Source organism: Stylophora pistillata, chromosome 10 (assembly GCF_964205215.1).
Source record: "Stylophora pistillata chromosome 10, jaStyPist1.2, whole genome shotgun sequence".
Lineage (NCBI taxonomy): Eukaryota > Metazoa > Cnidaria > Anthozoa > Scleractinia > Pocilloporidae > Stylophora > Stylophora pistillata.
The window spans coordinates 29,088,927-29,116,063 of NC_142528.1; the positions used below are offsets into that span (position 1 = coordinate 29,088,927).

The following is a 27,137-nucleotide window of genomic DNA, read 5'->3' on the forward strand; positions in this document are numbered from 1 at the left end:
GATGACGAATATCGTTGTCGATAAGAGTACAGACCATGCTAAACCACTGTAGATTTGTTAAGCAGGAGTTATTGTTAGCTTACATGTTACTTAAAGAGTGTTGAAATATATACTTAATTCATTTTTCCTTAACTAGGTGAAGGACATGACTACACGCCTTCGCCAAAGTTTTATTGATAATTTGGATGACTCAGATTGGATGGATTCCAGTACAAAGCAATCGGCTAAGGCAAAGGTATGTTAAAGTACTTAAAATCGGAATTCGCGAACATGACTGGTAGCTATACAATTTGAATACTAATAGATACGAGAGCTGTACGGCGCTCTGTTAAATACAAAGCTTTATAACAGTTTTAATAATAAAAAAAAAAATAATAATAATATAGATCGATTTCTATAGCGCATTTCCATGTAAATGCTCTAATGCGCTTTACAACACTGTGCGGGGGACTTTTCCAGACTGCCGGCGGCAGTTTAAAGTTAATAAAGGAGAAATTTTTACAGATGCCCCCTTCCCCCCTTCCCAGTAAACAGGCCAAACCACATCACAGTAACCTCGTGATGTGGGTTCTTTAACGTCCCCTGCCGAAATTAACTAATTGATAGGTGCAGGAGACGGGACCTCCGGCTTGACGTCCTATCCGAGAAGACGAAGCAATGTCAGTGAAGCGTCTTGCTTAAGGATACAACGTCAAGCTCCAGCCAGGACTTGAACCCGGGCCATCTGACCCAGAGTCCAGCGCACTGACTACTGGACTACTCAGGCCTCACAAAATACTTTTTTCGTGGTAAAATTTCCATGAGAATCACCAGCTCGTGCTTTTGATAGCTCTAGAAACGATTAAATTGAAGTAGCTTCACCGAACAAGCCCGTAATCTTGAAACTCTCCCTTTGAAATTTTCTTTCTGTATTTCTTTATTGAAGGCGCAAGCAATCAAAGAGGACATTGGTTACCCCGCTTTCATCAAACACGACAAAAAACTCGACAAGCAGTACTCACTAGTAAGTAAGGACTTTATTTATAGAGGGGGACACGTAACAGCTGAAAAGCTGACAAACCTGTGGCCCTCTAACTAGATTATGCACTGGTGAGTACTGAAAAGAGATGGGCGGTGTTAATAGTATCTTGAGTCTTTTTTCATTCATTTTCTATTAACTTTTGCATCGTTCAAACCTATCCAGAAGTTGAAGGTGACTACAATTATAAATCAGTGTTAGACAAAGAAGAAGGAATAGGGATCGCGGTGGATCAGGGAAAAGATAAAAATGGATGCAAATGAAATTTTGGCTCATTTTAAAAACTTAACACGACAGCTTTTGCTGCATTATTCACAAGGACCTCTCCCAGTGTCAGAACTTGTTTAGATGTAGTTCTTTTTTTTTTCGTATATTATCAGATCGATTGACCAGTTTAATTCATTCCCTTAAATTACATGAACGATCGAGACTTGATGTTTTAATTTTGCTTCTAATTGGCTAGGGTGGTGGAAATTTTTTGGACCAATCACAGCGCACAGGAAGACAAACTCAATGGAGTTCTGGATTACTTTCGACGCCCATTTGAAAATTTCTCCAGGGCACAAATGTGGGAAAATCCTTAATTATATAATTTCTAGGTTTACCTACGTGGAGCGTTGTAGTGGCGTTGAGCACTAGTCTGGGCACTGGTGTGCTGTTTATTGACTAAAATACAATTTTTTTTGGCGAAATATTTAGCTGAGTGCAGGAGAAGATTATTTTGAAAACACCGTGTCAATGAACAAATTTATCGTTCAGAACAATTTTGCTGTTCTTAGAGAACCAGTCGACAAGGACATGTAAGTGCAACACAGCCTGAGTTCTTAACACTAAAACTACATAGCTAATATATCTCTGACTTATCGACGCATTTTAGAGAATCATGGTATCTTGCATCTGTACAAATCTAATGTTGTTTTGTAAATTTCTTCGAGAAAGGTTAGTTGTCGTACAGTCGATTCTTTCCTTTCATTGTTGTAAACACATTAGGATAAAGTGTTCCTACTGAGGTGTATCATTTGGTGGCGTGAATTGTTACAGGTGGTGAGGAGAGCGCAACTCTATGTTCTTCGTGTTCCTGTCTCATTGCTCACTCTTTTTTTCTCTTGATCTCTTTCCAGGTGGATGGAAAGTCCTGCACAAGTAAATGGATATTACAGTCCACAGCAAAACCGGATAGGTGAGTTACCTTTGAAGCGCTTTTCGATAAATTGTTGTAAAAATATGATAGAACTCAAAGAAGAAACAAGCAAACTGCCCGAAATGAGCGCGGGAAAACGCGCGCGAATCACTAAGTCTCGATTAGCTCTAGTTTTGTATTTAATTGGTTGGAGGTTGGCGCAGATTTTCTGGACCAATAATGGAGCATAGTGAAGCAAAACCGATTCAATCCCAGATATCTTTGGACCGTCACGTGCAAATCCTTTTGAACTTTGATCAAGCCGAGTCGGTAAAAACGTAGCCAAACCTTTGCAATCTCAGAGTAAGCTTTTGCTGGTTATTTATTACTAGATCACTACAAAATGCGCCACTTGATTTTTGACTGCGGTATACTGGCTATTTTGATGCTTCTAGAATGCAGGTTACTCGTACAAATCACTAAGCCCTTGATTATTTTTTCGTAACATAACGATTTTTGTTGCCACTTAAACAATTGCGTCGCGGTTTTCATCACTTTTGACTGGAAGGAGAGACTCAAAGCTTGGATTACGGATTGGTTTGAGGGAGACCCTCACTCTTTGGATGGACTGGTCGTCAATGTCGGATGTTGAATAACACGGTCTTAGGGTCTCAAGATAATTAATCATGTTTTTGTTCATTCATTGCAGTATTTTTGGCTGGAATTCTACAATCTCCATTTTACAGAAAGTACTGGCCAAAGTAAGCAGTTAGTAATGTAGGCTTATGTTCCGAAAGATCGAACGTTCCAGTTTTTAGAGTGAACCTTGATAAATAATGAAAAACGTGTGTTGGGCAAGGTGCATTGCGTACCAGTGAGGAAATTACACAACCTATAATCCTACGTCCCCAGAATAGTACAATCTTATTATTTGCAAAGGCTGATAGTTTCGAAAGAAACTATTTGGGGCTGCGTTGGTGGGAGCAACGAAATAATTTGGATATATCAACAAAGTTAAAATGGTAAATTGGCCACCGTAACGATTACAAAAGCTGACGTTTCGAGCGTTAGCCCTTCGTCGGAGCGAATAGAGGAATTGTGGGTTGTGTGTGCTTTTAAAGGCAGAGAATGGAGTTATGTTATTGGTGGAAACATGGCAACGAGAAAAACAAGAATAAATTAGTGGAATGAAAAGCGTTCGTTGATCCCTGTGGGATTTAGACTGCCGGTTTGAAAGAGAGCTTTTGTTCAAGATTTTTACGGCTTCCCGTGCTACCTAAATGTAAGGAAAGACCGCAGATTGCCATATGTTGCTTAGAATGATTAGGTAAATTAAATGTCCAGCGACTGGTTTCGATGTGTCCTTGTCATTCTTTTCCACGTCTCGAAGGTGTTCTCGGAATCGGTCACCTAGTCTTCTGCCTGTTTCGCCGATGTATATCTTTTTGCAATAAGTACAAGTTATGCAATAGATTACATTGGCGGAGGTGCACGTGAAGTGATCGGTGATCTTAATGGATCGTTTAGGTCCCGATATTTTGTCAGTGTTGTGAATGAAAGGACACGTTTTGCATCGTGCACGAGCGCATTTAAAAGTGCTTGGTTGGTCATTAGTCTGAAAAGAACTTCTGACCGAAAAATTGCTTATGTTTTTGTCGCGTTTGAATGAAATGAGCGGAGGCTGCGAAAAGATAGTGCTTGTCTCTGGATCGTTTTGAAGTAATTGAAAGTTTTTAAGAATGATGGATTTAACTGAGTGGTTGTGAGGGTGAAACGTGAGAGTGAATGGAATGCGGTCGGAATCTTCCTTATGCGACGTTTGTAGTGCTGAATGTCGATCAATAAGTTGGGCGCGGTGGTAACCCGCTTGAACGACAGAAACAGGGTAACCACGTTTGTCGAAAAACTGGCACATTGACTCTGATTTGTGGTGGAAATCAGAGTCATCACTGCATAAACGACGAAGTCTTAGAACCTGAACAAAAGGAATGGAATTCTTAACGTGAGATGGATGCGAAGACGATAACAAGTAATTATGCGAGTCTGTAGGTTTGTAATACACACTAGTGCATAAACCGTTACTTCAATTGAAATATGCAAATATTATTTACAAGCTATGCAGTTTATGATACTTGATAGGAGAATGTCTTATATCCTTAAAAAAAAGTACGCTCTTGAACCCATGTAGCTTGTCTAAGCTTTAGAGACATATTTCTTGCAGGTACATTAACTATGGGTCATTAGCAATGGTCATTGGACATGAAATCACCCATGGATTTGACAGCCAAGGTAGAAACAGCAGTAACTACACTGATAACAATATAAAAATACAAGGAGAAAAAATATTTACACGAAAGAGGAAGTTAAACTCTACATATCAAACATTTGCATCGGTAGGAAGTGTCGTACATGAACGAGAGAGCACTGGATTGAAGATGAAATTGGATCACTATCTAGCTAGATGCTAAGGAAGATTGGATTGATGTCAGTCTCTGAGCAACTGCTCACTCACCCCTCCCCAGCTGGGTTAATGATGTTGGGTTGGGGCGGGGGGGGGGGTAGGAGTGCAGTCTCCTAGATACGGATATTGATGCGGAAGTTTAAGGACTGTTTTTGTTAATTTCGTGATTCTTCCACAGGGCGGCTTTATGATAAGGATGGCAATGTGAAAAACTGGTGGTCATACTCTTCGACATACAATTTTGACGAGAAAGCCCAATGTTTGGTGAATCAGTACAACAACTATGACGTATTTGGGACACCTGTAAGTCAGATCCAACATCAAATTAGCTACAATCAAAAATGAAAGAGTCAATCAATTTATTGATGCAAATGTGCGAGATCAGGATGTCCTGTGTCCGCGCCAGAGAATGCATATTTGCAATCGACAACATATATGCGTTATTGACCGACCAAGCCTGGCCAATAAAGGATTCATTATGTAGCAAAAGATTTCGCTTCCAAGAATGACTCTATTTCGAGAGCCGAAAGTTTTAAGTCCGCTCCACTCACCTTTTTTTTCTTGTGCGGGATCAAAGCGGGCAATCCTGAGCGAGCAAGATAGCCAATCAGAACACAGGATTCGCTTTTTCATGCCCGCGGCGCTCCCAGCTGTATCATAAATGCAGTAGCTGTTGTCACTAAGTCAAATGTTAAAATCGTTTTGTTTTGTTTATTTTTGCAGATAGATGGTAAACAGACACTGAATGAGAACATAGCTGATAATGGTGGAATAAAGCTTGCTTATGATGTATGCTTCACGTAAACTGTTTTTTGTTTTTTGTACGTTTGTTTTTCCTTTGCTTGTAACGCGCCAGCCTCTTGTGCTTACGTTCCAAGACTCGTCGCGGAATCATTCCCACCCTCACATGGGAACGAGTGATTGGGTGGCGGGCTTTTAAGAACGTCTTTTCAGGAGACTTGTGCCGCGCATGCAGTATGCATAGTCAGTGGACAGTACAGTACGTCATGTAAGTGAGATAAGAGATCGTAAGTTAAATTTTTCACCGACGGTGAACACATGGTTACACTTCACAGATAACAAGTCGTTGTTACCTACACGATTTTTTAAGATTACCTAACCAGTCAGAGTTAATTAGTCTGCTAGATGTCTTAATTTTTTTGCAGCCGTCAGTGGACAGTTACCCTTATAGTCAACGAATCCATAGTTTTCACTTATTAGTGTATTGCGCAGCTCAAACAGCTCATGTAATTTTATTCCTAGGCATATCAGTCGTGGGTTAAAGACAATAAAAAGGAAGGACAACTGCCTGACTTGGGTTTGAGTGTGGATAAACTGTTTTTCATAGGATTTGCTACGGTAAGTGTGAAACTAAAACAAAAGTTAAAGGGCAAACGTCACAAGAGGCCATTGACAACTCAGAGGAAACATGACTAACCTCGGCTCCGGATTTTACTAAATAAAACGTTAAAAAAGAACACTGTCAAGAAAGGTCTAAGGTATTCTTTGATCGCTGTACTGTGTGCATACGAGAAGCTACTAATCTTCTTTTAGGTAATTTTCATTTTGTTAATAGCGTGCGCTCTTATTTACCCTCAACAACGGGAAGCGTTTGGTAAGTGCGACGCGAAGAGATTATTACGAGAGGAGACTGGGTAAATAGAATGGTGTGGCCCCACTCCTCGTCCGTACGTAATTCCTTTTGCTTTTATCCTCTTAATAACGAGATCGTAAGTAACTTTCTCGATTTTCATTGAGGGACTCTTTCTATACTTTTCGTTCTAGCCATGGTGTAGTGTCTACAAGAAGGAAGCAGCTCTTTCCCAAGTAGCACGTGACGTACATTCCTTTCCAAAATACAGGTAAACTATTTTCAGGTCTTCTGTTTTGTTTGTCAGGTCTGGTGCGCGGGAAAACAAAACCTGGGTGGCCGGGAAAAAAAATAGGTATAATTACCAATAAGCATGTGTGATAATTATGTGGTTGGTAAAGACAGGAAAACACAGTTGTTACAGACTATTTGTTTCTGAATAAATCATCAGCCTCTTTTTGCCTCCAAATGGGATTAGAGGTTTTCCCTTTGAATCGCGTGCGCCATAATTTTTCCCCCTTGTCCAATAATTTGGGATCAAGCAGAGTTGTCAAGGAAAAACTCTTTCGACTAGTTTTCAACTAATTGTGGGTAGGCACTTCTCAAAATTGTAGTAAATCAATAAATTGTTGGTGTTGTTTTTTAGGAGATGGCTTCATTGTAGTTAACTACCCATTAGTTCACGAATTGTTCTTTTATCAACAGGGTAATTGGTCCGCTGTCCAATTTCAAAAAGTTTGCAGATGCTTATAGCTGCAAAAGCGGAAAAGGAATGGACCCGAGTAACAAGTGCTCTGTGTGGTGATCACGTGGTAGCAGTCTAACCTGCTTATGATATATTTGGCAGCCGTTCCGAGAGTTCATAGAAAATCAAAGCAAAAATGTTGCTTTTACTTTTAAAAAATACATTAGTTTGTGTAGCTAATTGCCTGATTAATACTAGCATTAAGTTTTTTTGCGTTTCAAACGCCATTCAAATGGTATATAGAAGCTTGGAGTAGAAATTTTGTTTCTAAATCTAAGGTAATGTAATCAACCATTAGCTCTCATATTGTGCTAGTAATAGGCGAATAAAGTTATTTGTTTGTTAAGAGACTGTCTTATGCGTCATAAGTTAATGAATTATTATCGAAAAGTTAAAAAGGGAAAATACAAGAATATTGGGAGAAAACTGGGAATATTTGTTAACATTTCGAACGCCGTGTGGATGATTACTCTTATTATTTCTCTTTCTAACTCAATTACTCTAAAACAACCAAAACAATAACAATAGCAACAAGAACAAAGCCATTAGCTCTTCTTATTTAGACTTTTTGAAATCTCAATTTGGTTTTGAAACAAGTACGATAAAATACACCTATGGTATAAATCTGAAAAAAAATTATACGAAAATTTCTCGTAATGTTTGCTCAAAAATACCGCATCAAAATATTAAGCTTTTCTCAAAGTTAACTCGTACAAATCTGTTGAAAATGTTTGGAATATCCTCGCTACAGTGAACCAAACGAAAGTTAAACTTTTCTCACACCTTTCATTGTTACCATCCGCTAAATTTATCTCCTTTAATTTTTTTGATGTATTTCTTTACAAGTCTGGAAACTCTTTCCCTATCCACACTGCTACTTGACTCTTTAATCTGAAGACAAAAAAGACACGTATTTGAACAAATATGTGTTCAACTCCTTAGAAATCGATACGATAGTTAACAAATGTTCACTGTAGTAGAGGTGGCTAGTGGTGGATAATTACCGAGCCGCGAATAGTACCTAAAGATGATTTTGACTCATTCATTCCTAACATAATTTCGGGCGCAAATGCCGCACAAGTTACTTGGAGTTGAAAAGCAAAGGATCTAAGGGGGTGCGCAAAAAATAATTAAATAAAACCAGGGGAAAATGAAGGACGATGTAGCCGCCCGCAACTTTTTTAAGGTTTTCTTGACCCTAACTGTAGTAGCGTGCATGGGGTTTTACCTCTACTTAGTGCCTGCCTCTCAGAATAGTGACATTGAACCCTGAAAAGATTTTCTCTCACAAACCTTTTCCACACTCTTTCTCATGATAATCTTGTACTCATCTTTTGTAATCTCTTCATGTCTGAAGAATGGCTTCAGTGCTAGCTTAACTTCATCGACTATTTGCTCATGCCGTTGGAGCCGTGCTATTCCCTGAAAAATATAAGGCAAGGAAAATCTCTCAAAAATATGAGGTAAGGCAAATCTCTTAAAACAAGCGAACGTAATCTACGTCTGAATCGTTGCATTGCACGTCCCAACTGGTTTTCACAAAGCACAAGTAAATTGCACATTGATAAAACAGCCAATCGGTAGAGAGGGAAATATCACAAGGAGCCACCAATAGGATGTCTGGAGTAAAAACAATATAGCTATCTCAAACGCGGGAAAACGAAAGTAACCAGATCAGGATTGGCTTTAGTTTTAAATCTTATTAGTTTATCGAGTGGTGCGAGTTTTTTAGATCAGCCATAGATCGTTGTTAAACAAAACCAATGCAATCTTGGGGTACTTTAGACGCTGAAATGAAAATTGCTTTATGAAGTGATAAAAAGAATTTAGTATCCTGGGAAGGATAATAAATACTTAGAGACGAACGTGCAAACCACAGGTTTCCAACACAACGATCGGGTCCTACTTAAACGCACGTCCAGTTTAAGTGAGGTATTGTGGGTATTTATACCTCGGTGGGCGCAATAATACCTTTAAAAATAACAATTCCAAAGACTGTCTGACTGACTGAGGCGTTAGAGAACTGTTCATGGTCTTGCAAAAACTGTCTTGAACACACAAGTATTCTTCAAGATAGCAGACTAACTTGCACAAGATTAGAATTTCTTATACAGCCTTACTAGTTTTCTCTGCTGCTCTCTGTCACAATGAGCTCCTGTCTCTGCCTCCCCGTCGCGTTTAAAGGCCCCCACCCCAAGTCCAACACCAGAGCCGCTGATTTCACATCCAAGAGAGGCGGGTGAATCAAATTCTGAGCGCACTTTTTTGAACTCCTGAGTATTACCACTGTGTGCATCTATAATTCCACTGGCAATGCTTTTCACTGGTGAGTTCTCTAAACTGTTAGAGCGTACGGAACTTGAGCTGCTTATTTGGGCGTTTGGCGTGTGAAGAGATGGTTTGACCACAGCAATCGGTAATGCCGCAATCCCACATTTTGGTGACTTTTCAGAAACACAAAGTCCCTTCTGTTGTAACGCGCGCGCACCTGCCAAGTCACCAGAAACGGAAGTGCATTTACGATCACCTAACATCTGTTTCCTCATACTCTTCTGCTTTTCATTCAGCATTCTTATTATTTCTATATTGCTACGCCGCTGCTCTTTCTCTGTCGGTGGTTGATTGATTATAGGAACTGTCTTGCTCAGAGGCGGTGAGATATTTATGGTTTTGTTGTAACAGTGATATGCGCCAGCAGCCTTTGTCGTACTTGCAGTGGTATTTCTTGTACTCGTTACACAAAGTGCAGCGGCCCTTGAGCTGGTTGTGTGTCTATGAGTAACGCTAGTAACGTTATTGGCATGACATTTTGTCACGCCAGTCACGCTAGTTACTCCAGGTACAGTTGGTGACTCACTCCGAGAATCTTTTCTCGTCATCACGCTGTTAAAGTAAATTCGGGAACTTTCTGTATCCTTAGATTTGGGACAAGACTGAGAAACAACTTTGTCTTGAGATAAGCCATAAAATGACGTATTTGCTGGTTTTACAGTACTCGAAGAGAGCGTTGCTCCCGCCTGGCCCACAGATTTAACACGCTTAGTGTAGACTGTATCGGATAAAGCTTCGGTTGGATTTCCCTCACAAGATAAACTTGTCCTTTTTGGTATTTTAAAGTTTGAAATGACGGAGAAATTTTTACTTCGTATCTGATTAGCGCTTGACGAGCCACCATGAAACCTTGACGGCGTTTGATTGGGTTTATCTTCCGAAATTGAGCTCCGTTTTGGAATTCGGAAACCAGAGAGCGTCGGTTTTAAAGAGAGAGGAATTAGAGGGGGAGAACTATTTGAAGATCCACGAGAACTATCTTGAATATCTCCTGCATCTGACAGTTTCCTACATGAAACAGCATAGTTTTTCTCTGATGAGTTGGAAGGAGAAAGTTCATCGGAAATGATCTCGATCTTACCCTGCTTATCATCTTGTTTGCCGCTTGAAGAATGTTTGACGCTATTCATAGTTTTTGTCCTTTTTTCCTCGTCATCTAAAAGATTCCCTACCACGTCTGGCCTTTGCTCTATCTCTAAATTAACTTCATTTTTTATTTCGTCCATGTTACTTGCTGACTTTGCATCTCTATTCTTGACATCCTTGGCTGAACGTTGGTCAGTGGACTTCACTAATTTCCCGTCACGCGCGACTTGTACGCCGGGACTGTGCAAGGAATCCAAGTTTTGAAATATGGATCCCAAGACATCTGGATTGGTCGATGCTGAGCTGTGGACCAAACAGACTAAATTAGGAGTTGACATTGCTGATCCTAGCAGTAAGTGACGCTTTACATCCCATACAGTGTGTATGACCCTTGTAAAAGATCTAGCTTGCCAGCGATTCTCCTTGGCTCAGTTTGCCAGGTGTGCAACCACTGAGGGAATATGCTTAATAGAACCCATGTTAACCCTAGCATAACACCTTACCTCAAAACAGTACCTTGTACCTCAGTGCGCGCTGTCTCGCGTGTGTCTTCTCGATCGTCGAAGTCATACAGGGCATAAGCATTCCCAAATAATGAAAAACTCGAACTTGGTTCAACTCTGTTAGGAAAAGGTGCTCTTCCTAGAGACGGTGAGCGGCCAGGCTCGGTGGAAGGACCGGTTGCATTCAAACTTTCCAACAGTCTGGCATGAACCGTTCTTCCACGCCTAACAGGTTCGTAGATGAATGGCGATACTTCGTCTTCCTCGATTACGCGACGCCGCTTTCTTCCCTTCACTGTTATTCCTTTCGAAGATTTCTTTTCATTTCTTGTACTCGATGTGCCCGTCCTCTTTTTATTCTTGTTCCTCTTCTTTTTCCGCTTTCTTTTCCTTCCAGTTGTGGTTGAATCCGACCGACCTCTACTGCTGCCCCCTCGTCCCCGCCCTCGACTGCTACTCCTTGCTCGCACTCGTCCCTGGGCGGTGCGGGTTCTGCCTCGACCTCGCGTAGAGGCTACTGTTCGAGCTCTTCTTGCAGGGGCTACAATACAAAGGCTTTGTATGTTAGATTGGAAGACCTTTAACTCATTATGTTCGACTGGCACATTATGCTTAATGAAAGCTCATGATCTCTTACTCGGATCTCCGCGTTTGTTCCTATGTTTTGGAACATCTCATTCGTATAATATATTCGGGATGACAATATTGGTCTTTAAAAAAAAAACAAAACAAGATTTTGGTAACATGCAGCATATCCTTAAAATGAATGAATAAATAGATAAATGATAACGATGTTCACACACTACCTCCTTAAGAGCTTTGATACCTCAGCAAAGTTCATCCTCTCCCTTTCCACCATCCCCCCTCCTTCTTCAGAATCAAATTCTCCTCGTGTCACTCATCGCACCTGTTAGCTTTCGTTTAACATCGAGGCACCCGTTTTAGTTTCCATAATTTTCACAACTCTACTTTTTTATCTACCATATATCCCAATTAAACCTAACCTGTTCGTTCCGAAACAGAAATCCGCCTTGAAGTACTTCCTCGTGGTCTCCCACGTGGCCTTCCACGAGGCACCTCTCTCAGACCTCCTTCCCTATGTCCCTCCTGAGGGAAGCCCTCAGGGTTTCCATAACCCTCTTGTTGAGTAGAGCACGTGGGGCAGTACCACTCCTCAATAGGAACGAATTCCACGGGTGGCGTTAAACATTCCATATGATAACTAGAAACAAAGTGAATAAAGTTTAAACACTTTTCATGTGACTGTCACAAAACGAAAAACCAAAGTAATAACTGCAGCAAACCAGATCAAATGTACAAATTAATGTCAAGGAAATAATGAGTATCCTAAGACAGGTACAAGACTGGTGTAGATCCGTCCAGCGCAAGGAGACGCGAGTTACGTAGTCGTGATTAGTTTACTTTTACTTCTGAATTCTTTAAAAGAAGAGCAAGAGTTTTCTAGTTCTGTCATTCATGTGTCCATCTAAGAGATGCAAAACCAAAGCAATCCCAGAGTTCTACCTTCCATCGCAAATTGCTTCCATATATAGAACTGGAAAATCGACATTTTCAAAATGTTTATTTATTTTCATCTGACCAAACCATTAGCGGCTGTCACTGAAATAGGAATAAAATGGTATCAAAGTGCACGAGCTGTTATCAAACAACAAGGGAGTTTATGAGAATAAATTGGTTGGGAAATACGTGTTCATTTTCTTTAATTCCCATTTGTAAATTTTGGATTTTTAGATAGTGATGGACACAGTGTGTATAACCTTGGTTACTCTTGGCTTTTTCAACTACCCAAACACAATTATTTACAGCCACTGTAGCAAGACTCACCCATTATCACATCCATCACATAAGAGCATTCGTTCTTCTCTGTCATACAGGCCACACAGCTTAAAAAAGGTTAAAAATCAACAACACTGAGGTAAGTTTCTTGTCTGAAGCTTATCATTGGCTTTACAATTCACACTTTAAGTTCCATCAAAGTGATAGAAACTTAAATCCTTAAAATATTCATGCCTCAAGAAAAGGAAAACAGTTACTCCATGTGTGTTATTTGGGATCAGATCATGATTTCACGTCTCGTCAGCTTTTAACAAGGTGTGAAAAGGCAAGAACCTTAGATACAAATTGAAGTTAGGTTATGACACATACATGTATGTGTATGAAACCAAAGGACCAACAAACACAAACAATATGATAAAACCTTTGGAGTAAAATGTTCTCATACCTCACAATATGTTGGATCATCCTCCAGTTCATCTTCTACTATTCTTTCTTCAACTGGTATCTAAATCAAAATATGACATTCAAGTGAGGAAAATGACACTGTTTATTACACGACTTGAGCAGTCAGAGGGCCAATAACTAAAAGCAACCAATCAAAATGCTCTATTGCCGGTCAATATTCTCTCAGTATTGGATCGGGCACTGTCCCGAATGATACCACACTTGTGTCCCTTTGAACTTCAGTCGTATAATAAATCTCTTATCAACCAAGCTTGCTCAGGACCGTACTGGAAGAATATCGGCCCTCGGTCTTTTTTGTACGGACCTCGCTGCGCTCGGTCCGTACTGTCAAGACCTCAGGCCAATATTCTCCCAGTACGGCCCTCCCGCATGGTTAATAAGATATATGTACTGAACACCTGGCCTAAACTAAAAAAAAAAAATATGGACATTGACCAATATCTCACATCCTAGAGTAAGTTTTGGGTCTTAATCACATGAAGTTAGATGTTCAATGCTGTTAACTCACTCTTTGCAACACAGGTCCTTTCCTTGAAGCATGCACTAATATTTCGGTGTATGGTTTCCGTCCAACTGGACAAGTATTGGCATTCTTTCCAAAGGAAAAAAAAACAATAAAATCATTTCTCTTGTATATGATGTTAATTAATCAAGTTTCCTCGTCACTCCTTGACAAAGGATATGATCAATTCTTTAGATATAGCAACTGTTACAGCAGTTAATTCTCAAGGGTGAAACCAAAAAGGAACCAAAAAGCCTCCCGGTTAGCTCAATTGGTTAGAGTGCCGGATTGTGTTGTGCGGGAGGTTGAGGGTCCGAGCCCCGGCTGGACCGATACTCATGGTCTTAAAATAAGCGAGGAGAATTTGCTACCTTTCTATGATAAAAGAATGGATAGATATTCTAGTCATCTCGGATAAGGACGAACAAACCGTAGGCCCCGTCTCCTGCAGGGTTAGGATAGATAGATAGATAGCTTTATTAGGGGAGTAAAATCATTGCAGTCCTCGGGCCGGCTGAAATACGACTTACTTTACAATGGAAATAAATTATCTCTTACTCTAAGATAACTACAATAAAAGCTACAAGGTGTAATCTACAATAAAATACAATAAGAGAAGTATTAAAAACTAAAATACAAATAATTAAGATAGCTACTAATAATTAAAACTGTTCGCTATGATAAATGTGTTTTTGAACCTATTTGTCTTACAAATCGGTAGCTTGAAGTATCTCTGGCTGCGGGTGCGATAGGTGGACTCGTTGCGTGGAGGCAGTAGATCATGGAGCTTGTGGTTTTCGTCCCTTACAATCTGATCAAATTGAGCATCACACAATATCTCCCTCCTCTCGTACAGAGACGCAACCTCAAGAGCTACTAGAGCCTCAGCGTAGGATAAGTCAGGTTGAATCATCCGCAACGCGCGTTTTTGCAACCTTTCCATTTCATTGGACAGATATTGCGGCAAAGAATGATGAAAAACTGGGCACGCATATTCTAATACAGGGCGTATACATGTCGTATAGAAAAGTAGCATATCCTCAGATGGAACTTTAGCGCGCTTTAGCTGTTTTAGGAAGTACAGACGCTTCGCCGCCTTTTTGCATATAGATTCTACATGTGCGTTCCACCTGAGGTTGTCCGAGACTATCACTCCTAACAACCTTGCAGATGAAACAACTTCGATTTGCTTGTCATTGATAGTAATATGATCAAACAGACTAGGGGTAGGAGATGTTAATTTCCTACGCACGAGATTACTGTGTAGTGGTTGTCCTCCCCTGGGGTGGGATGGGTGGGAATTGGCTCTGAAAAGCCCCCATAGGGAGTGGTCAACTAATGTATGTATGTATGTATGTATGTATGTATGTATGTATGTATGTATGTATGGTTTTTGAGAAACTGGTGGAGGAAATAATTATTAATTATTATTATTATTAAATTTAAATTTATACTGCGCAGTTTCTATAAAAATATTCAAATGCGCCTTACAATAAATATTAAATCAAAAATAAAATAGAAGTTCAAAATTACAATTCTAAAATTCCATAATAAATAAATAAATAAATAAAATAATTCATCATTAATGCAATTTAATCATAACAACTATAGTAACTAATTAAATGCCCTATTAAATAAAAAAGTTTTAAGTCTAATTTTAAAAATATTTAACTGGAAATAGATCTTATTGTGGTAGGAAGCAGATTCCAAAGTCTAGGGGTGGCACAACTAAATGATCTATCTGCCAGGGTCTTCTTGGATATTATTTTCGGGAAAGTTAATAAAGCTGCTCAGTCATCGTTGCGCCTTAAATCATACCTAGACGGCGGCAAGACAGATATTAAATGGCGCAAGTAGTCGGGCACCATACCATACAATACCTTAAATGTAAGAAGAATTATTAATGAAAGTTAGAATTATTAATGAAAATTAAATAATGAAAGTCTCCTTGTAAATGGGAGTTTGATTAAGAGGCAGCTGTCCTTAAAAGGGAAAGGGCTACAAGCTCGAGATGGGGGGAATTTTGAGTAACCAAGTATCAGTTAGCACTGAGCTCCTTAAAGTTTCAAAGTCATTAGCCTGTAATGTTGTGAATGTACTTCTCACCTTTGACCATTCCTGTATACACTCATAGCAGAACACGTGTGAACAGTTGTTAGGTGTTCCCAACAGTTGCTCCTTGAGAGACATCAAACACACTGGACACTGGTCAGTGTTGCTTGACGGTGTCTCTTCACCAGATTCATGTAAGTTCACATCACCAAGAACAGCATCTAGTTCTTCACTTTCTTCATCTGTAGAATACAATGTAATCTTTAGATTGTCTTCACTTCTTTGAGATCAATTTCTAGCAATGCCTTCATCTCTTCTCTTGCCACAATATGACAGCAAGCTGTCAAGAAAACTTGACAAAATTCTGAGCGGTAATTTGTCATTTATAAGTATCTCATCCAATGCAACAGATGTACTCCCTGCTCCTTCATACCATGGAATTAATGAAAAGATTACATGTTGCCATGCATTTGTTAAGTAAAAGATCACAAGTCAAAATGTGGTAAGAACAAAAAAGTGGCAGATGAGGAGCAGCTGTACACATTTTGACTTCTTAGATAATCTATTATTGAGCAGCAGACCCAATGCAACATGCAATATATATGTTTTATATGAGTAAGCAAGTTGTTCCCTATGACATTATCTATCTCTCTGTCTTCTGATAGATCATAAGAAAGAACTAAAAAGCCTGTACAATTGTTATGGGTATTATCTGTATTTTGGCAGGATATCAGAAAGTTTGATTTAAAGTCCTTACTGGCCGATGCTCATTGTTCTGAATGTATTTTATGTAAAATAAAATAACAAAACCTTTATTCACTACAATCAGTAAAATTATTTACAAAAATTATGTTAAAATTGGCCCACTTCGTTTAATAATAATGATAGCAATTATTTACAATTTTAAACCATATATCTAATTATTTACAATTTTTTAAAATAATTAATATTAATGTTCACGATAGAGGACTGATTACAATATATGAGAAAAGAAAAAATTTAGCATTACTAAATTGGAAAAACTATCAAATTAATAAAGACCTAAAAATTATGAGTGCAGATGTAGACCAGCTACAGTGAGGGTGAAGTCTTCTGCGGCCTCGCGTGATTTAAACATTGTACATAATAGATACTTAAGTATTTTATTAAGTCTATGCACAGGTAAATAATAATATCTACAATGTACTTGTTTTATCAATTGTAAATAGTGTTATGAATTTTAATTTTTGATTTTAATTTATTCATAGTGTCCCCATGTAGTGGTTCCCTACTGCTACTTCAGTTTGACACTTAAATAAGGGTATTCATTCATTCATACACAAGAAGGGATGCACCTTGGCAGCTATGCAAGCATGCCACCCCAGTTTGCCATTGAAACAGACCTTCACATTCTTCCTCACCTTCTCCATCCTCTTCTTCATCTTCCTTGTCATCATCATCTTCACTTTCAGAGTCACTATCAAAGGCATTTGAAGCTCTCCTTTTCCTTGACCATACTCTGTAACTTGCCTTTTCTTCAGGACTGACAATGAAACCTTCAAAATCTTCATCATCTCCATCACTACTATTACTGTCAGGAAGAGCTGCCATTCTGTTTCTAAAACAGGAAAAGGTATCTTATTTAATTATGACCCCATCAAAACAAATTTCCATACCTTTTTGATATGTCCACAAGGATAAACACTCAAAATAGTATGCATAGGGTAACTGTTCACTTTCAATTGAACAGCTTTGCTCATGGTAATTAGAAAGGAATTATTTTTTTATTGTATGTTTGCACTTACAAGAAAAATTTGAAGTGATTTGATGAAAGAGAAAAAGACCAAGATCTAGCTATCTTGACCGAATTAGATAGATAGATAGATAGATAGATAGATAGTTTATTCACCTTAAAAAACTTGCAGCCAAGAGCTGAATTGCAATAAGGTTTACAAATGAAAAATTTCTAACTTACTAAATTACAACTAATTAGTTAATTTACTCATCAAAAATGTTACAGAATGACAAATTCTCAAGCATGTGTTGAATTCCTATGTAAAATAAGAAACAAAATAACATAATTATCACCTACAATAAACGTAACTTAAAAGAAAACTATTCTCGCACCCTTCAGTTTTACACCTCGGACGAATGTTCTTTGTTCTCTCAGATAGTAGCCAAGTTGGTATTTGCTTGGAAGTAATTTATGAAGACTGTGAGATTGATTTGCACATATTTCATTGAACAACTTTGTCGCGATTGCCTCTCTTCTATCATACAGCGTTAAAAGTCCAGATAGATTAAGTTTGGTCAATAGGAAATTCATAACTTGGCTATACATTGCATCTTGATATGATTTATTTCCAAAGAATAATAAAATACGAGTAATTAGAAGTAATATGTAAGAAGCTTTGCCAAATATATTTCGTGTAAAATCTTCAACTAATGGGGTTTCACAGAGGCAGTGATGGACATGTTTGACGAAAGTCAAGAAAGACTTTTTAAGAGAAAACTTATCAGTCGGCGTAATACTGTTAAATTTAAACGACACAACTATTTTGCAGCAGAAATACGTGAACCAAGTCAGTGAAATTTGAATCCAGTTTCGAGGTACACTTAGCAATCAACCATGAAAATATTTTAAACATTACATAACATAATTTTCATCTGGCACATCGAACTACAATAAGCGGGCACGAATCTGCGTGTACCAGCGAAACATGCCCCTATCAGCTGAGACATCTATGCATAAGCTACATCACGATTTTCCTACAAATGAAATTCTTAAAGCCACTACACTCACCCGGTGCGGAGAACTTATTTAAACAAAACTACTTAAAGCTCAGGATTTTAAAACCATCGAACATGTGTCATGTGGGCTAAGAATAAAACTCATTTACGGCGTCAAGGCTCTACAACCTCGCGGATTCAAAACATTATGTAAACATAGTGAGGCGAATGGTTTATAACTACCTCAACATGTAGTTTTGCGAAGCTCTTTAGGTAGAATCATTGCAGAAAACATCGCACATAGCATTGTTCACGTCCGCCATCTTGTGAAGCCACTTTCCCGAGTGAAACCGCTGAACACATAAACAGATGGTACGGAGGCAGTAAATAAAGGGATGGGAGAGGGAATGGCTGGAGAAAGCAAAGCAAAAATGAAGAGAGAGAAAAAACTTAACTGATTTGATGAAGAAAACTAAAAGGCGATGTTTCGACACCTATACTAGCTAACTTCTCCTGAGATTCAAAAGGGAAAAGAGCATTAAAAAAAAAAAAACCCGCGCTTAGTCGGATTCATTCCTTTTTAAATATTATTACTGTTTCGTTCTCAAAGAAAAGAGGAAGAAAAGATTTGAATCAACTCCAAATTTATAAGGGATCTCTGATCTAGGCACTGATCATCTTAAGCAACCTCCCTATTTTTCACAAACCTCGCTCCCGGCAGTTCAAACGACGATTTCAAAGGACGAGCGGCAGTTCTGCCGCTCATTCTTTTTAATTGCTCTGTCCTTGTACAATCTATTTTGGTTTTGGGTTGAGTACCGCGCCTAGTGCCGACTGATTTGTTAGGTAAGCTACATCCGTCTCCATCGTTACTTTATCCAACTTATAGGAGGATGAAATTTTTGAGACTCAGATGAAAACTGAAAGTTAGCCAGGTGCTAGGAAAGGGCGCTGCTCGCCTAAATTTACCATCGCCTCATTTTGATTGGGTACACTGCTTACGTAGCAATTAGTAACGTCAAGATGTCCAAAGGGGAAGGTAGTTCTTTCAGCTTGCGTGAATAACGCGTTCCTCGCACGTCTTCCTTCACCTCCCCGCTATAATAGAAGCACAGTCAATCAGTGAGCTGAAGCCAAGGGTTAACGCTGAAAACGTCAGCTTTACAAACCCTTTACGTTTTTTTTTTATTATTATTGTTGTGAAGTATTGTCCAGCTTCCTTCCATAAGTTTTGAAACTGCCAAGTTGTACATAATTATAGAACCGAAATACAACCAACTTGACGAAATTGAGAATGGAAAAAAACATCTACATCTCACAGACACAGTTTTATACGAGCAATCATTGGTTAAGAAAGATAACTTTAGGAAAACTACCGTCAACACAATGTCACGCTACAATGCCGGCTTCATCTAAAGGCAACCACTGTACAATACAATGTGGCTAGCTAAGGAATGTTCTAAACTTAGCGAGGAAACAATCATTGAGACACATCATTAAAAAGAGCCCATCCTTTAGTTGCTTTGTTTGATTCGCACGAGAAAAAAGTCGCGTTTATGTTGAAAAATTGAGCTTGAATTACGAAGTATCGCATAAGCAATTCATGTTAATATTCCTCCATCCTCTTTCCTTTTGAATATAATTTTTATTTTGACCTTCTTAGAAAGCACTAACTGTATTTTTGGGAAAAAGATGGCACGGTAATAGCCAATACATCCAATAAAAGAACTTGCTGCAAAAAAAAAAAAAAAAAAAAACCAACTGTTTGTGCCGGACGCAAATTAAGAATCAAGGCGCTTTTTCTTCATCTTTGCTATGCACTTTTTCACAAATGATCTGATTCTCTCCGGGTCAATGGCACTGCTAGAGTTTGTGATCTAAAAAGAAACCGGAAAAACATGATTCAGAGGATTTAGTAAAAACGTTTGTTTTTCTCTACATTGAAGCTACTGTAGGAGAAGTGAATGAAATGAAGTCGATCTATTTCAAACAATAAAGAAGCAGAATGATGTTGATGGTGACGCCATCTATGCGCCTGTCCTCCAATGGATCACAAGCAAGAACCAATCCAATACGTGTCTAATTTAGTACATTATATCAAGGTAGATATAAAATCGTCTCTTGCTCAAGAACGCTTCCATCACATATGATCTAAGCGCGGCTATGCATGAATCTATCCATGTGGAGTCACACACTCACTGTTGGGCCACCATTGAACCTTCAACTTGTTTGCTGGATTTCGAGCTTCAACAATCTCACATTCAAATAATGTTTACTGATAATTACCTATTGTCAACAGACATTTTTGGAGAGGTATTGCCAAATTATAAGTTCAAATGTCTGTAACAAACCTGTGGAACAGCTCTTCTGAGAACACTCTTATACTGTTCTTTGCTAATGTCCTTGTGTTTATAGTATGCTTTGAGAACATGTTTCACTTCTTCCTCCACTCTGGCCTGGCGATGGAGCCTGTCTATCACCTCCTACGAGAGTAACAAGATGATATTAAGAGTACGGTTAAGTCTTACTGCCCAAGTGGACTGGGAGCACTGCTTCTCTCCATGGGTGGGATGTTTGCTGAGCAAAAGACTACCACTTCAATTTAAAAAGTTTTCCTATCACTTTGTAGCTTCAAATTTATGATCCAGAGTGGAGGGGATGAAGAGTAAAGTTAATCTATGGCTAAAAGCTTGAGTCCCGATCATGGCATGGGTATCATAAATGTTACCTTCCCAGAGGAAAGGTTAGAGAGTTAATAAAAATGAAAGGCTCAAATGCCAAGGGGAAGGGAGGGGAGGGGGCTGCACAGGGGGTGGGGAAGAAGTCTGGCTTTGAATTGATTGATGGATTGGTTGCATTACTTTCACCACTCTCTGAGAGAACTAACCCTTTAAACCCTAATATAGTTAGGCATATTCTCCATACTGTTCTTTATACAATTCTAATGGTGTTGTCAAGGAGAATAAATACTTTTGCTTGACAATCAAAAGCTTTTTTTAGTTGTAATAATTTCCTAATCTACTGTTGTGTCCTAGATGTTTGATTCAGGGTGAAAATTGTAAGGAGAAAATAGATGCTACTCGCTCCCAGGATTCAAAGGGTTAAAGCCATTAAGAAAAGTGTTCATTTTGGACCTTTAAAGTCATCATACCTGCACTTTAGTTTTCTCTTTTTGCTGCTTTTTCTCTTGTTTCTTCCTTTCAATGGGATCAGTTATGCTGTCTAAATCCTCTTCAAATTCTTCACTGATCAAAATACCAGTTTCAGGCTCATATGGTTCATCAAACAAGTATTGGTCATTCACAGTAGAGTCTACTGACATTTGTCCTTTCCCCTCAAGGTCTGTGACCTTTGCATTGTCTTGATTTTGCTGTTGCTGCTGTCTCCAGAATTCTTCATTAAGTTTGTCAATGATGTCCCCTTCTGGTGATGACATCTCCATGTCCATAGGACTGGAACTTAAGTTTTTCCTTGTCTTATCCATGTCACCATCCTTAGAGGGCAGGTTGGCAAGTGTCCCAGGTGTAGGTAAAAGGCCTTGAGAACCCTTAGGTATGTTAAGACCAACACCATGCACTATACTATTGGGGCCCGCCCAAGGGTGGGCAGGAAATGGAGGGGTTGGTAAGAGACCCCTACCTCCTGGATGAGGTCCCAAAAGCCCCAGCTGAGATGGAGCTGGGATTATTGGGTGTTGAGGTTCTCTGATTTCTGGGATGGGACCAGGTGGAGTGTCCCCTAAGAATGGAATAGATTCAAACTTTGAAGGCATGAAGGCTGATTTCCCAGGCTCTTCTGCCCCCTGATTTACACTGCTATCATCAGAAGTCCTTTTGACACCTTTGGTGTTACATGTTTTTACACAATTGCTTTTTGCTACTTTCACTTCACCAATGCTATCATCTAACTTTACCACATTTGGAGTGTTCTCAGCATCTTCAACCTTAGAATTTCCTTGCTTGGATTTAGAATTAAGTTCTTTAAACTGCTGCCTTTTTTTCTCTTCCAACTCTTTCTTTTCCTCATTATGTGCTTCCTCTTTGGCTTCCTTAGCAATTGATACTCTGCTGCTATTACTTTTGACACTTCAAGGAAATACAAAATAATAGGTTTTTAAGTCCATTTAAGCATGACTGAAGACTGAAAATTATGCAAAACGTAAAAGTAGCCTTCCTACCCAAGGCCAAAATAACAATTATCTACACTGCCTGCAATTAAGTGTGGCTGTCTTGTGAACTAAGTTCAGATACTTGGGGTTGAAGCTACATCCTAGTGGAAATTTCTATTTCTGCTTAGAAATGATAATTTGAAACTTACAGCAAAAAGAGCATTTTGGTCTTTCCTGATAGTGAGAGGGTTTCTGTTGTTTGCACAGTTTCAGAGTGTCAATTCCCAAATGTTAATTATTTAATATCTTTATCTTCTATTATGAGTCATATGTAACTGCAACTATTAGCCCCCACTACTTACACCATGACATGTACAGTGTATACGCACTTTCCTGCCATATAGATTAGTTTTCTTTTCATTATGATAACTAGTATTTACCTTTCTTTGGTAGCTTTACTTTTGAGGGTGTCAGGAGTCTTAAAATCTGCTATTTCTTTTCCAAAAAGAACATCTTCTACAGTCTTTTCAGTTCCATCTTTGGGCGACAGCCGCTCAGTGAAAACAAAATCAAATTCATCTTCCCATGCTTTCAGAGGACTGTCCGAAGGAGAGAGATGCTTCTGCACATCTGCTTCAGATTTTGGTGGAACACTGGATTCTTTTGCAAGTTCTACTCCTAGCATCTTTTTTTCTGTTTCTTTTATGCCAGCCACTGGATCATCTTGTTTGTTTAGCTGAGTTAAAGGAATGTTTGTAAAGTGTCCTGAGTCAAGACTGTCTGATGCTGAAGAGGTGCGATGCGACAGCTTTCTTGAGGGTGAAGATCTGCTTTTATGATCCTTTCTATTTGGAGATTTTGATCTTCTTGGAGATAAACTATTTTTATCATTATGGGACCTCCTGTTTTTCACAGGAGGAGCACCTTTTCTTTCTGAAGAATGGGAATGTCTCTCGGTTGATCTACTTTTTCTGTTATCTTTATGCTTACGAGGTGAAGGGCTTCGGGATAATTTCCTTTTTCTAGATGAAGGATAATCTCTTTTGTATGATCTTGTCCTGGAATTTGACCGGTTCCTTTCTCTCCTCTTCATTGATGGTGTCTTACTTCTATTCCGAGATCTACTCCTGGATGACTGATATTTGGAGAGTCTATTTATCCTTGCTGGTGAACGTCTCTTACTTGATGAACAGCTTCTGGATCTTTTTGATCTCTCTCTACGATGCTTCAACTTTCTATCATTTTCACGTGATCTACTCCTGCTGCGACCATGATGCCTTGCAAATCTTTCTCTACTTCTACTTCTGGATTGCTTCACAGCCAGTGGCTTCTCGCATTTTTCTGAGCTTTTTGTTTGGCTTTCAGGTTTGCTTCTACTGTGACTCCTACTTTTGCCTCTACCTTTACTTTGGGTTGTGCTTTCATTCCCCTCTTTCTTTTCATCACCATCTTCAAAATAAAAATACACATGGTTGCATAGTTCTTATTAAACAAAGGAATACACCAAGACATTGTTAACGCACTGCTCTTCACATGGTAAGGCACAAGTAGTATGTATGTGTATATACCCTAATGAAGCACACGTTACCATGAATGTAAAATGAAAAGTTAAAAAAATAGTAAACATGAGAGTATATTTGAATATTAAAAAACAAAAAAAGAAGGAAACAGACACAAGGATGTGCCATAAACAAGTATTTTTCCCTTGCATGTAGAGTACCTCTGTTACCAGGTGCTGCTTCCCTTTCAACCCCTTGCTTCTGTTTCTTGTGTTTCTTTTTCTTTTTCTTCTTATCCTTCTTTTTGCCTCTGTCTTTCTTAGATTTCTTGGAGTCAGCCTTGTTGCTGTCAGAAGACTTTTCAGTGTCACTAGAATCTGAAGCAGAAAGTTGACCATCCTCCTTTGCTGTGTCCCTTTTTGTACGACTGTCATTAAGCAGAGATTTAACATCCAAGTCACCTTCTTTAGGTGATGTTTTGTCATCAGAAAGAAGGACATCACATGCAACTCCACTGCTACAAGTTTCATTCTTGCTGGGAGTTTCATTTGATGTGATAACCTCTGCAATGCTGCTACACTGAAACTTGGAAGTATCTTGATTTGACTTATCTACTCTAGTCTTTATAGATTTATCTTGGGTTAGTCCACTTGAATTTACCATGTCTTCCTCAGTATTATTTCCACTGTCCACATATTCCACAAGTGACAACTTCTTAGGTTTCTCATCAGTATTCCCATCATTAAATACAACTGGTACATTAGAATTTGACTTTGGAATATCTTCTTCATACAAGTCCATACATATACCTTTGCTTGAAGTACTTAGACCTTGATAAGTATTCTCAGAAGTTGAACTAACTTCAGAAAAATCAATTTCAGTGGAACGAGCAGAATTACGTTTTTTCAGAGAACTGGAAGTACTAACACCTTCAAGTTCCTCTTCAGTGTACAATGAACAAGAGGACTGATTCTTCTTTGGGAACTCTTCCTGCATATTCCGAGAAGTTGGTGAAGTGACTGAACACTCTTCTATCATTGCTGCAGAACAACAAAAACACAACTTAAGTAACATGAATGGCTGTGTAACAGTTAAGTTTAAAGGAAGTTTTACTAGAATCTCATGGAAATCAAAATTAATTTCTTATCTAACAAGAAAATACTACTCTTTTAAAAGAGAACAAAGTGTAATAAGTAGAATTTAAGGACAATTTTCAATTAATACAACTCACTTATAAGGGAGACAACAAATAATTTGTCCAAATTTACCAGATATTTGGATGCATTATGCTTGGGGCATGGCTGAGACCCCTAACTAGTAATAAAGTACAGATTATTTTCAAATCAAATTCAAAATCATGTTTTCAAGGCTGAAACTACAGACAACTTTCTGATATCACCAAAGAAAGGATGCTTGTTTGAAAGTTGGAATAATTCTTTACGTACATTGGTATCTGGCAGTCTCTTATTTCAGAGAAATGCATAGAAAGTGGGACAATAGGTTTCTTTACTTAAGGAGTAATTATTCCTTTGATACCAATGCTTAATTTAAAATTCTTCACCATTCAAATATTTTTGTGAACAGACAGATGACAGGAAGTAGGAAAAAGTTTATGCCAAGACAGAACTTTAAGTTGTTACTGTTTTGGGCACCATGGCAAAAACATTTTGGCAACTCAATTTGCTGCAATGTTGACAATTTGATGGCCTGTGTTCACTGACTATGTAGCAAGGTGTACATAATGTTCTTATCACTTAGTGTTAACGGATTAATGTTTAAGGAGATAAACCTTTGCATTCAGCATTGCCTAACATATTCCTTATCCCTTTATAATAGATTGCAAATGATTGTCTACCTAGGTATCCAGACCCAAGATGTCACATGAATCACAAAAAAAAAAAACATTGATTTTTTTTTCTAGTGACTAAGTTTTGTTTTCTGGTGATTATTTTATGATCATTATTGCTCACAAATCATGTCATTAGAAAAAAGTGAGCTTGCAGCTCACTTGGAGGATTCTGAAGGACACTTTTAATGTATAATACCAAATGATTTTCAATTTGAACTGGTTGATGCTTAGCTCGTTAAATTCGCTTAACTCAATTAACATGACTTAGAAAGCAAAAGAGGAAAACATTTCAAGGTCTAATAAATTAACAAGTTTTTTTTTTCCGTCACAAGTTGTTTGAGAAGCATATACCCCACAAATAGCGATAATCTAAATGAGATGCCAAAGTATTAAAAGTCGATTTAAATTTGATTCAAGAGAGAAAAAAAAATTCAAGGAAGCGTTAATACTTAAATTTTCGATGATATCCGCAAGCTTACTAAGTGGTTGTACCTGATCAAGAGCACATAGCCAATTTATCTTCTTTCCTAATACTTCCTACCCTCGGCCACAAAAACATTTCATTTACCTCCAAATGTAAATCCTAGATTTTTGACTGAGACCTTACCATTTTCACTGGTTTACATAAAGTTCAAGCTGGTACGTGTACACAAATTCTATTCCTGAGTTTCACACTACCATCGCCATGTTGAATATTTTTCGCGGGATGAAAAAACGTCTGCGCATGCGCCAGAGACCCATGGTAAGAAGCGCGGGCTCAGACGCGCAATTATTTGAACTCAATAAATTTTGCGGGAAATGAACAGCGGTTACAAGAGTTTAAACAACAAGGAAGCTGTTAAAAAGATAACGTTTTAAATTCTCATTTTTGAGAAGAAGAAAGAATTTAAAAAAATTGAGAGGGTGTACAAATTGTAAAAAAATTGTTCTCGCGCCGAAAAACGGTCTTTTGTTCAAAGTTTCAATACGGTTGCGAACTGGCTCAATTTGCGGCAACGTTCAGTGTCGTGTTGGCTTTTTTCTGATCACTTTTTCGTCCGTTTATGCAAAATGTTGGTTCGTCGGTAAAACAGGGAGCAGCAAAGAAGCTTTTTACGGCACTTCTAAGCCCCTGCTTCTTGGCTTGGCAAGAGCTGTGAACTTGCCTGAAGAAACTGCAGTTTGTTTACATCATCGTCGAACGATCGAAAAGCAATATACTCGCTTCTCATCGCCGTTTTCCGACCGACATTCTAATGAATTAAACGTAATTCCTGTAAGCCTTTTCGAAATTTTAGACATAAAGGGAAGAAAGAAAGCGA

At 38.6% G+C, this 27,137-nt stretch overlaps 3 protein-coding genes across 6 annotated transcripts in view; 1 reads left to right on the forward strand and 2 right to left on the reverse strand.

The window, feature by feature from the left end:
- Nucleotides 1-7,283, forward strand: part of LOC111332678 (endothelin-converting enzyme 1) — a 19,393-nt gene extending 12,110 nt beyond the window's left edge. Inside the window, exons 10-20 of the mRNA XM_088735191.1 lie at nucleotides 137-235; nucleotides 926-1,003; nucleotides 1,718-1,818; nucleotides 2,140-2,198; nucleotides 2,848-2,899; nucleotides 4,360-4,427; nucleotides 4,778-4,902; nucleotides 5,323-5,388; nucleotides 5,863-5,958; nucleotides 6,385-6,461; nucleotides 6,896-7,283. Of these exons, the coding sequence (XP_088591317.1) occupies nucleotides 137-235; nucleotides 926-1,003; nucleotides 1,718-1,818; nucleotides 2,140-2,198; nucleotides 2,848-2,899; nucleotides 4,360-4,427; nucleotides 4,778-4,902; nucleotides 5,323-5,388; nucleotides 5,863-5,958; nucleotides 6,385-6,461; nucleotides 6,896-6,995 (921 nt within the window). The 3' untranslated portion in view covers nucleotides 6,996-7,283. The remainder of the gene's footprint in view (nucleotides 1-136; nucleotides 236-925; nucleotides 1,004-1,717; nucleotides 1,819-2,139; nucleotides 2,199-2,847; nucleotides 2,900-4,359; nucleotides 4,428-4,777; nucleotides 4,903-5,322; nucleotides 5,389-5,862; nucleotides 5,959-6,384; nucleotides 6,462-6,895) is intronic.
- Nucleotides 6,034-19,522, reverse strand: LOC111332676 (uncharacterized). 3 transcript variants are annotated; one of them, XM_088735189.1, is made up of 12 exons: nucleotides 18,624-18,766; nucleotides 17,072-17,268; nucleotides 15,726-15,913; nucleotides 13,626-13,709; nucleotides 13,098-13,157; nucleotides 12,701-12,759; nucleotides 11,860-12,077; nucleotides 10,856-11,396; nucleotides 9,056-10,655; nucleotides 8,229-8,357; nucleotides 7,719-7,826; nucleotides 6,034-6,521 (listed from the first exon to the last, which is right to left on the reverse strand). In XM_088735189.1, the coding sequence occupies exons 1-11, from the start codon at nucleotides 18,629-18,631 to the stop codon at nucleotides 7,728-7,730; spliced, it is 3,183 nt and encodes a 1,060-aa protein (XP_088591315.1). In that variant the 5' UTR covers nucleotides 18,632-18,766; the 3' UTR covers nucleotides 6,034-6,521; nucleotides 7,719-7,727. The 3 variants fall into 3 exon arrangements, with proteins under 3 accessions (XP_088591315.1, XP_022793822.2, XP_022793824.2); XM_022938087.2 differs by lacking the exon at nucleotides 6,034-6,521 and adding an exon at nucleotides 19,383-19,522 and having other exon boundaries at nucleotides 7,461-7,826; nucleotides 18,624-18,791; XM_022938089.2 differs by lacking the exon at nucleotides 6,034-6,521 and adding an exon at nucleotides 19,383-19,517 and having other exon boundaries at nucleotides 7,461-7,826; nucleotides 18,624-18,733.
- On the reverse strand, nucleotides 19,504-26,561 carry LOC111332677 (uncharacterized). 2 transcript variants are annotated; one of them, XM_022938091.2, is made up of 6 exons: nucleotides 26,444-26,561; nucleotides 24,209-25,027; nucleotides 22,929-23,937; nucleotides 21,532-22,465; nucleotides 20,732-20,863; nucleotides 19,504-20,257 (listed from the first exon to the last, which is right to left on the reverse strand). In XM_022938091.2, the coding sequence occupies exons 2-6, from the start codon at nucleotides 25,023-25,025 to the stop codon at nucleotides 20,162-20,164; spliced, it is 2,988 nt and encodes a 995-aa protein (XP_022793826.2). In that variant the 5' UTR covers nucleotides 25,026-25,027; nucleotides 26,444-26,561; the 3' UTR covers nucleotides 19,504-20,161. The 2 variants fall into 2 exon arrangements, with proteins under 2 accessions (XP_022793826.2, XP_022793827.2); XM_022938092.2 differs by having other exon boundaries at nucleotides 26,405-26,551.
- Nucleotides 26,562-27,137: the final 576 nt, after the last annotated feature.

What these genes read in the sequence shown, in the direction of transcription:
- LOC111332676 (XM_088735189.1), bottom strand. An exon ending in AAGGACCTGTGTTGCAAAGA is followed by an intron (nt 13,158 to 13,625) that starts GTGAGTTAACAG and finishes ATTTTGATTTAG; the next exon opens with ATACCAGTTGAAGAAAGAAT. An exon ending in GAGAGCAGCAGAGAAAACTA is followed by an intron (nt 8,358 to 9,055) that starts GTAAGGCTGTAT and finishes TATATTTTTCAG; the next exon opens with GGAATAGCACGGCTCCAACG.
- LOC111332677 (XM_022938091.2), bottom strand. Translation starts at nt 25,025, where the DNA reads ATGATAGAAGAGTGTTCAGTCACTTCACCAACTTCTCGGAATATGCAG. An exon ending in AGCAGCACCTGGTAACAGAG is followed by an intron (nt 23,938 to 24,208) that starts GTACTCTACATG and finishes TTTATTTTGAAG; the next exon opens with ATGGTGATGAAAAGAAAGAG. An exon ending in AAGAGAAAACTAAAGTGCAG is followed by an intron (nt 20,864 to 21,531) that starts GTATGATGACTT and finishes TTACTCTCGTAG; the next exon opens with GAGGTGATAGACAGGCTCCA.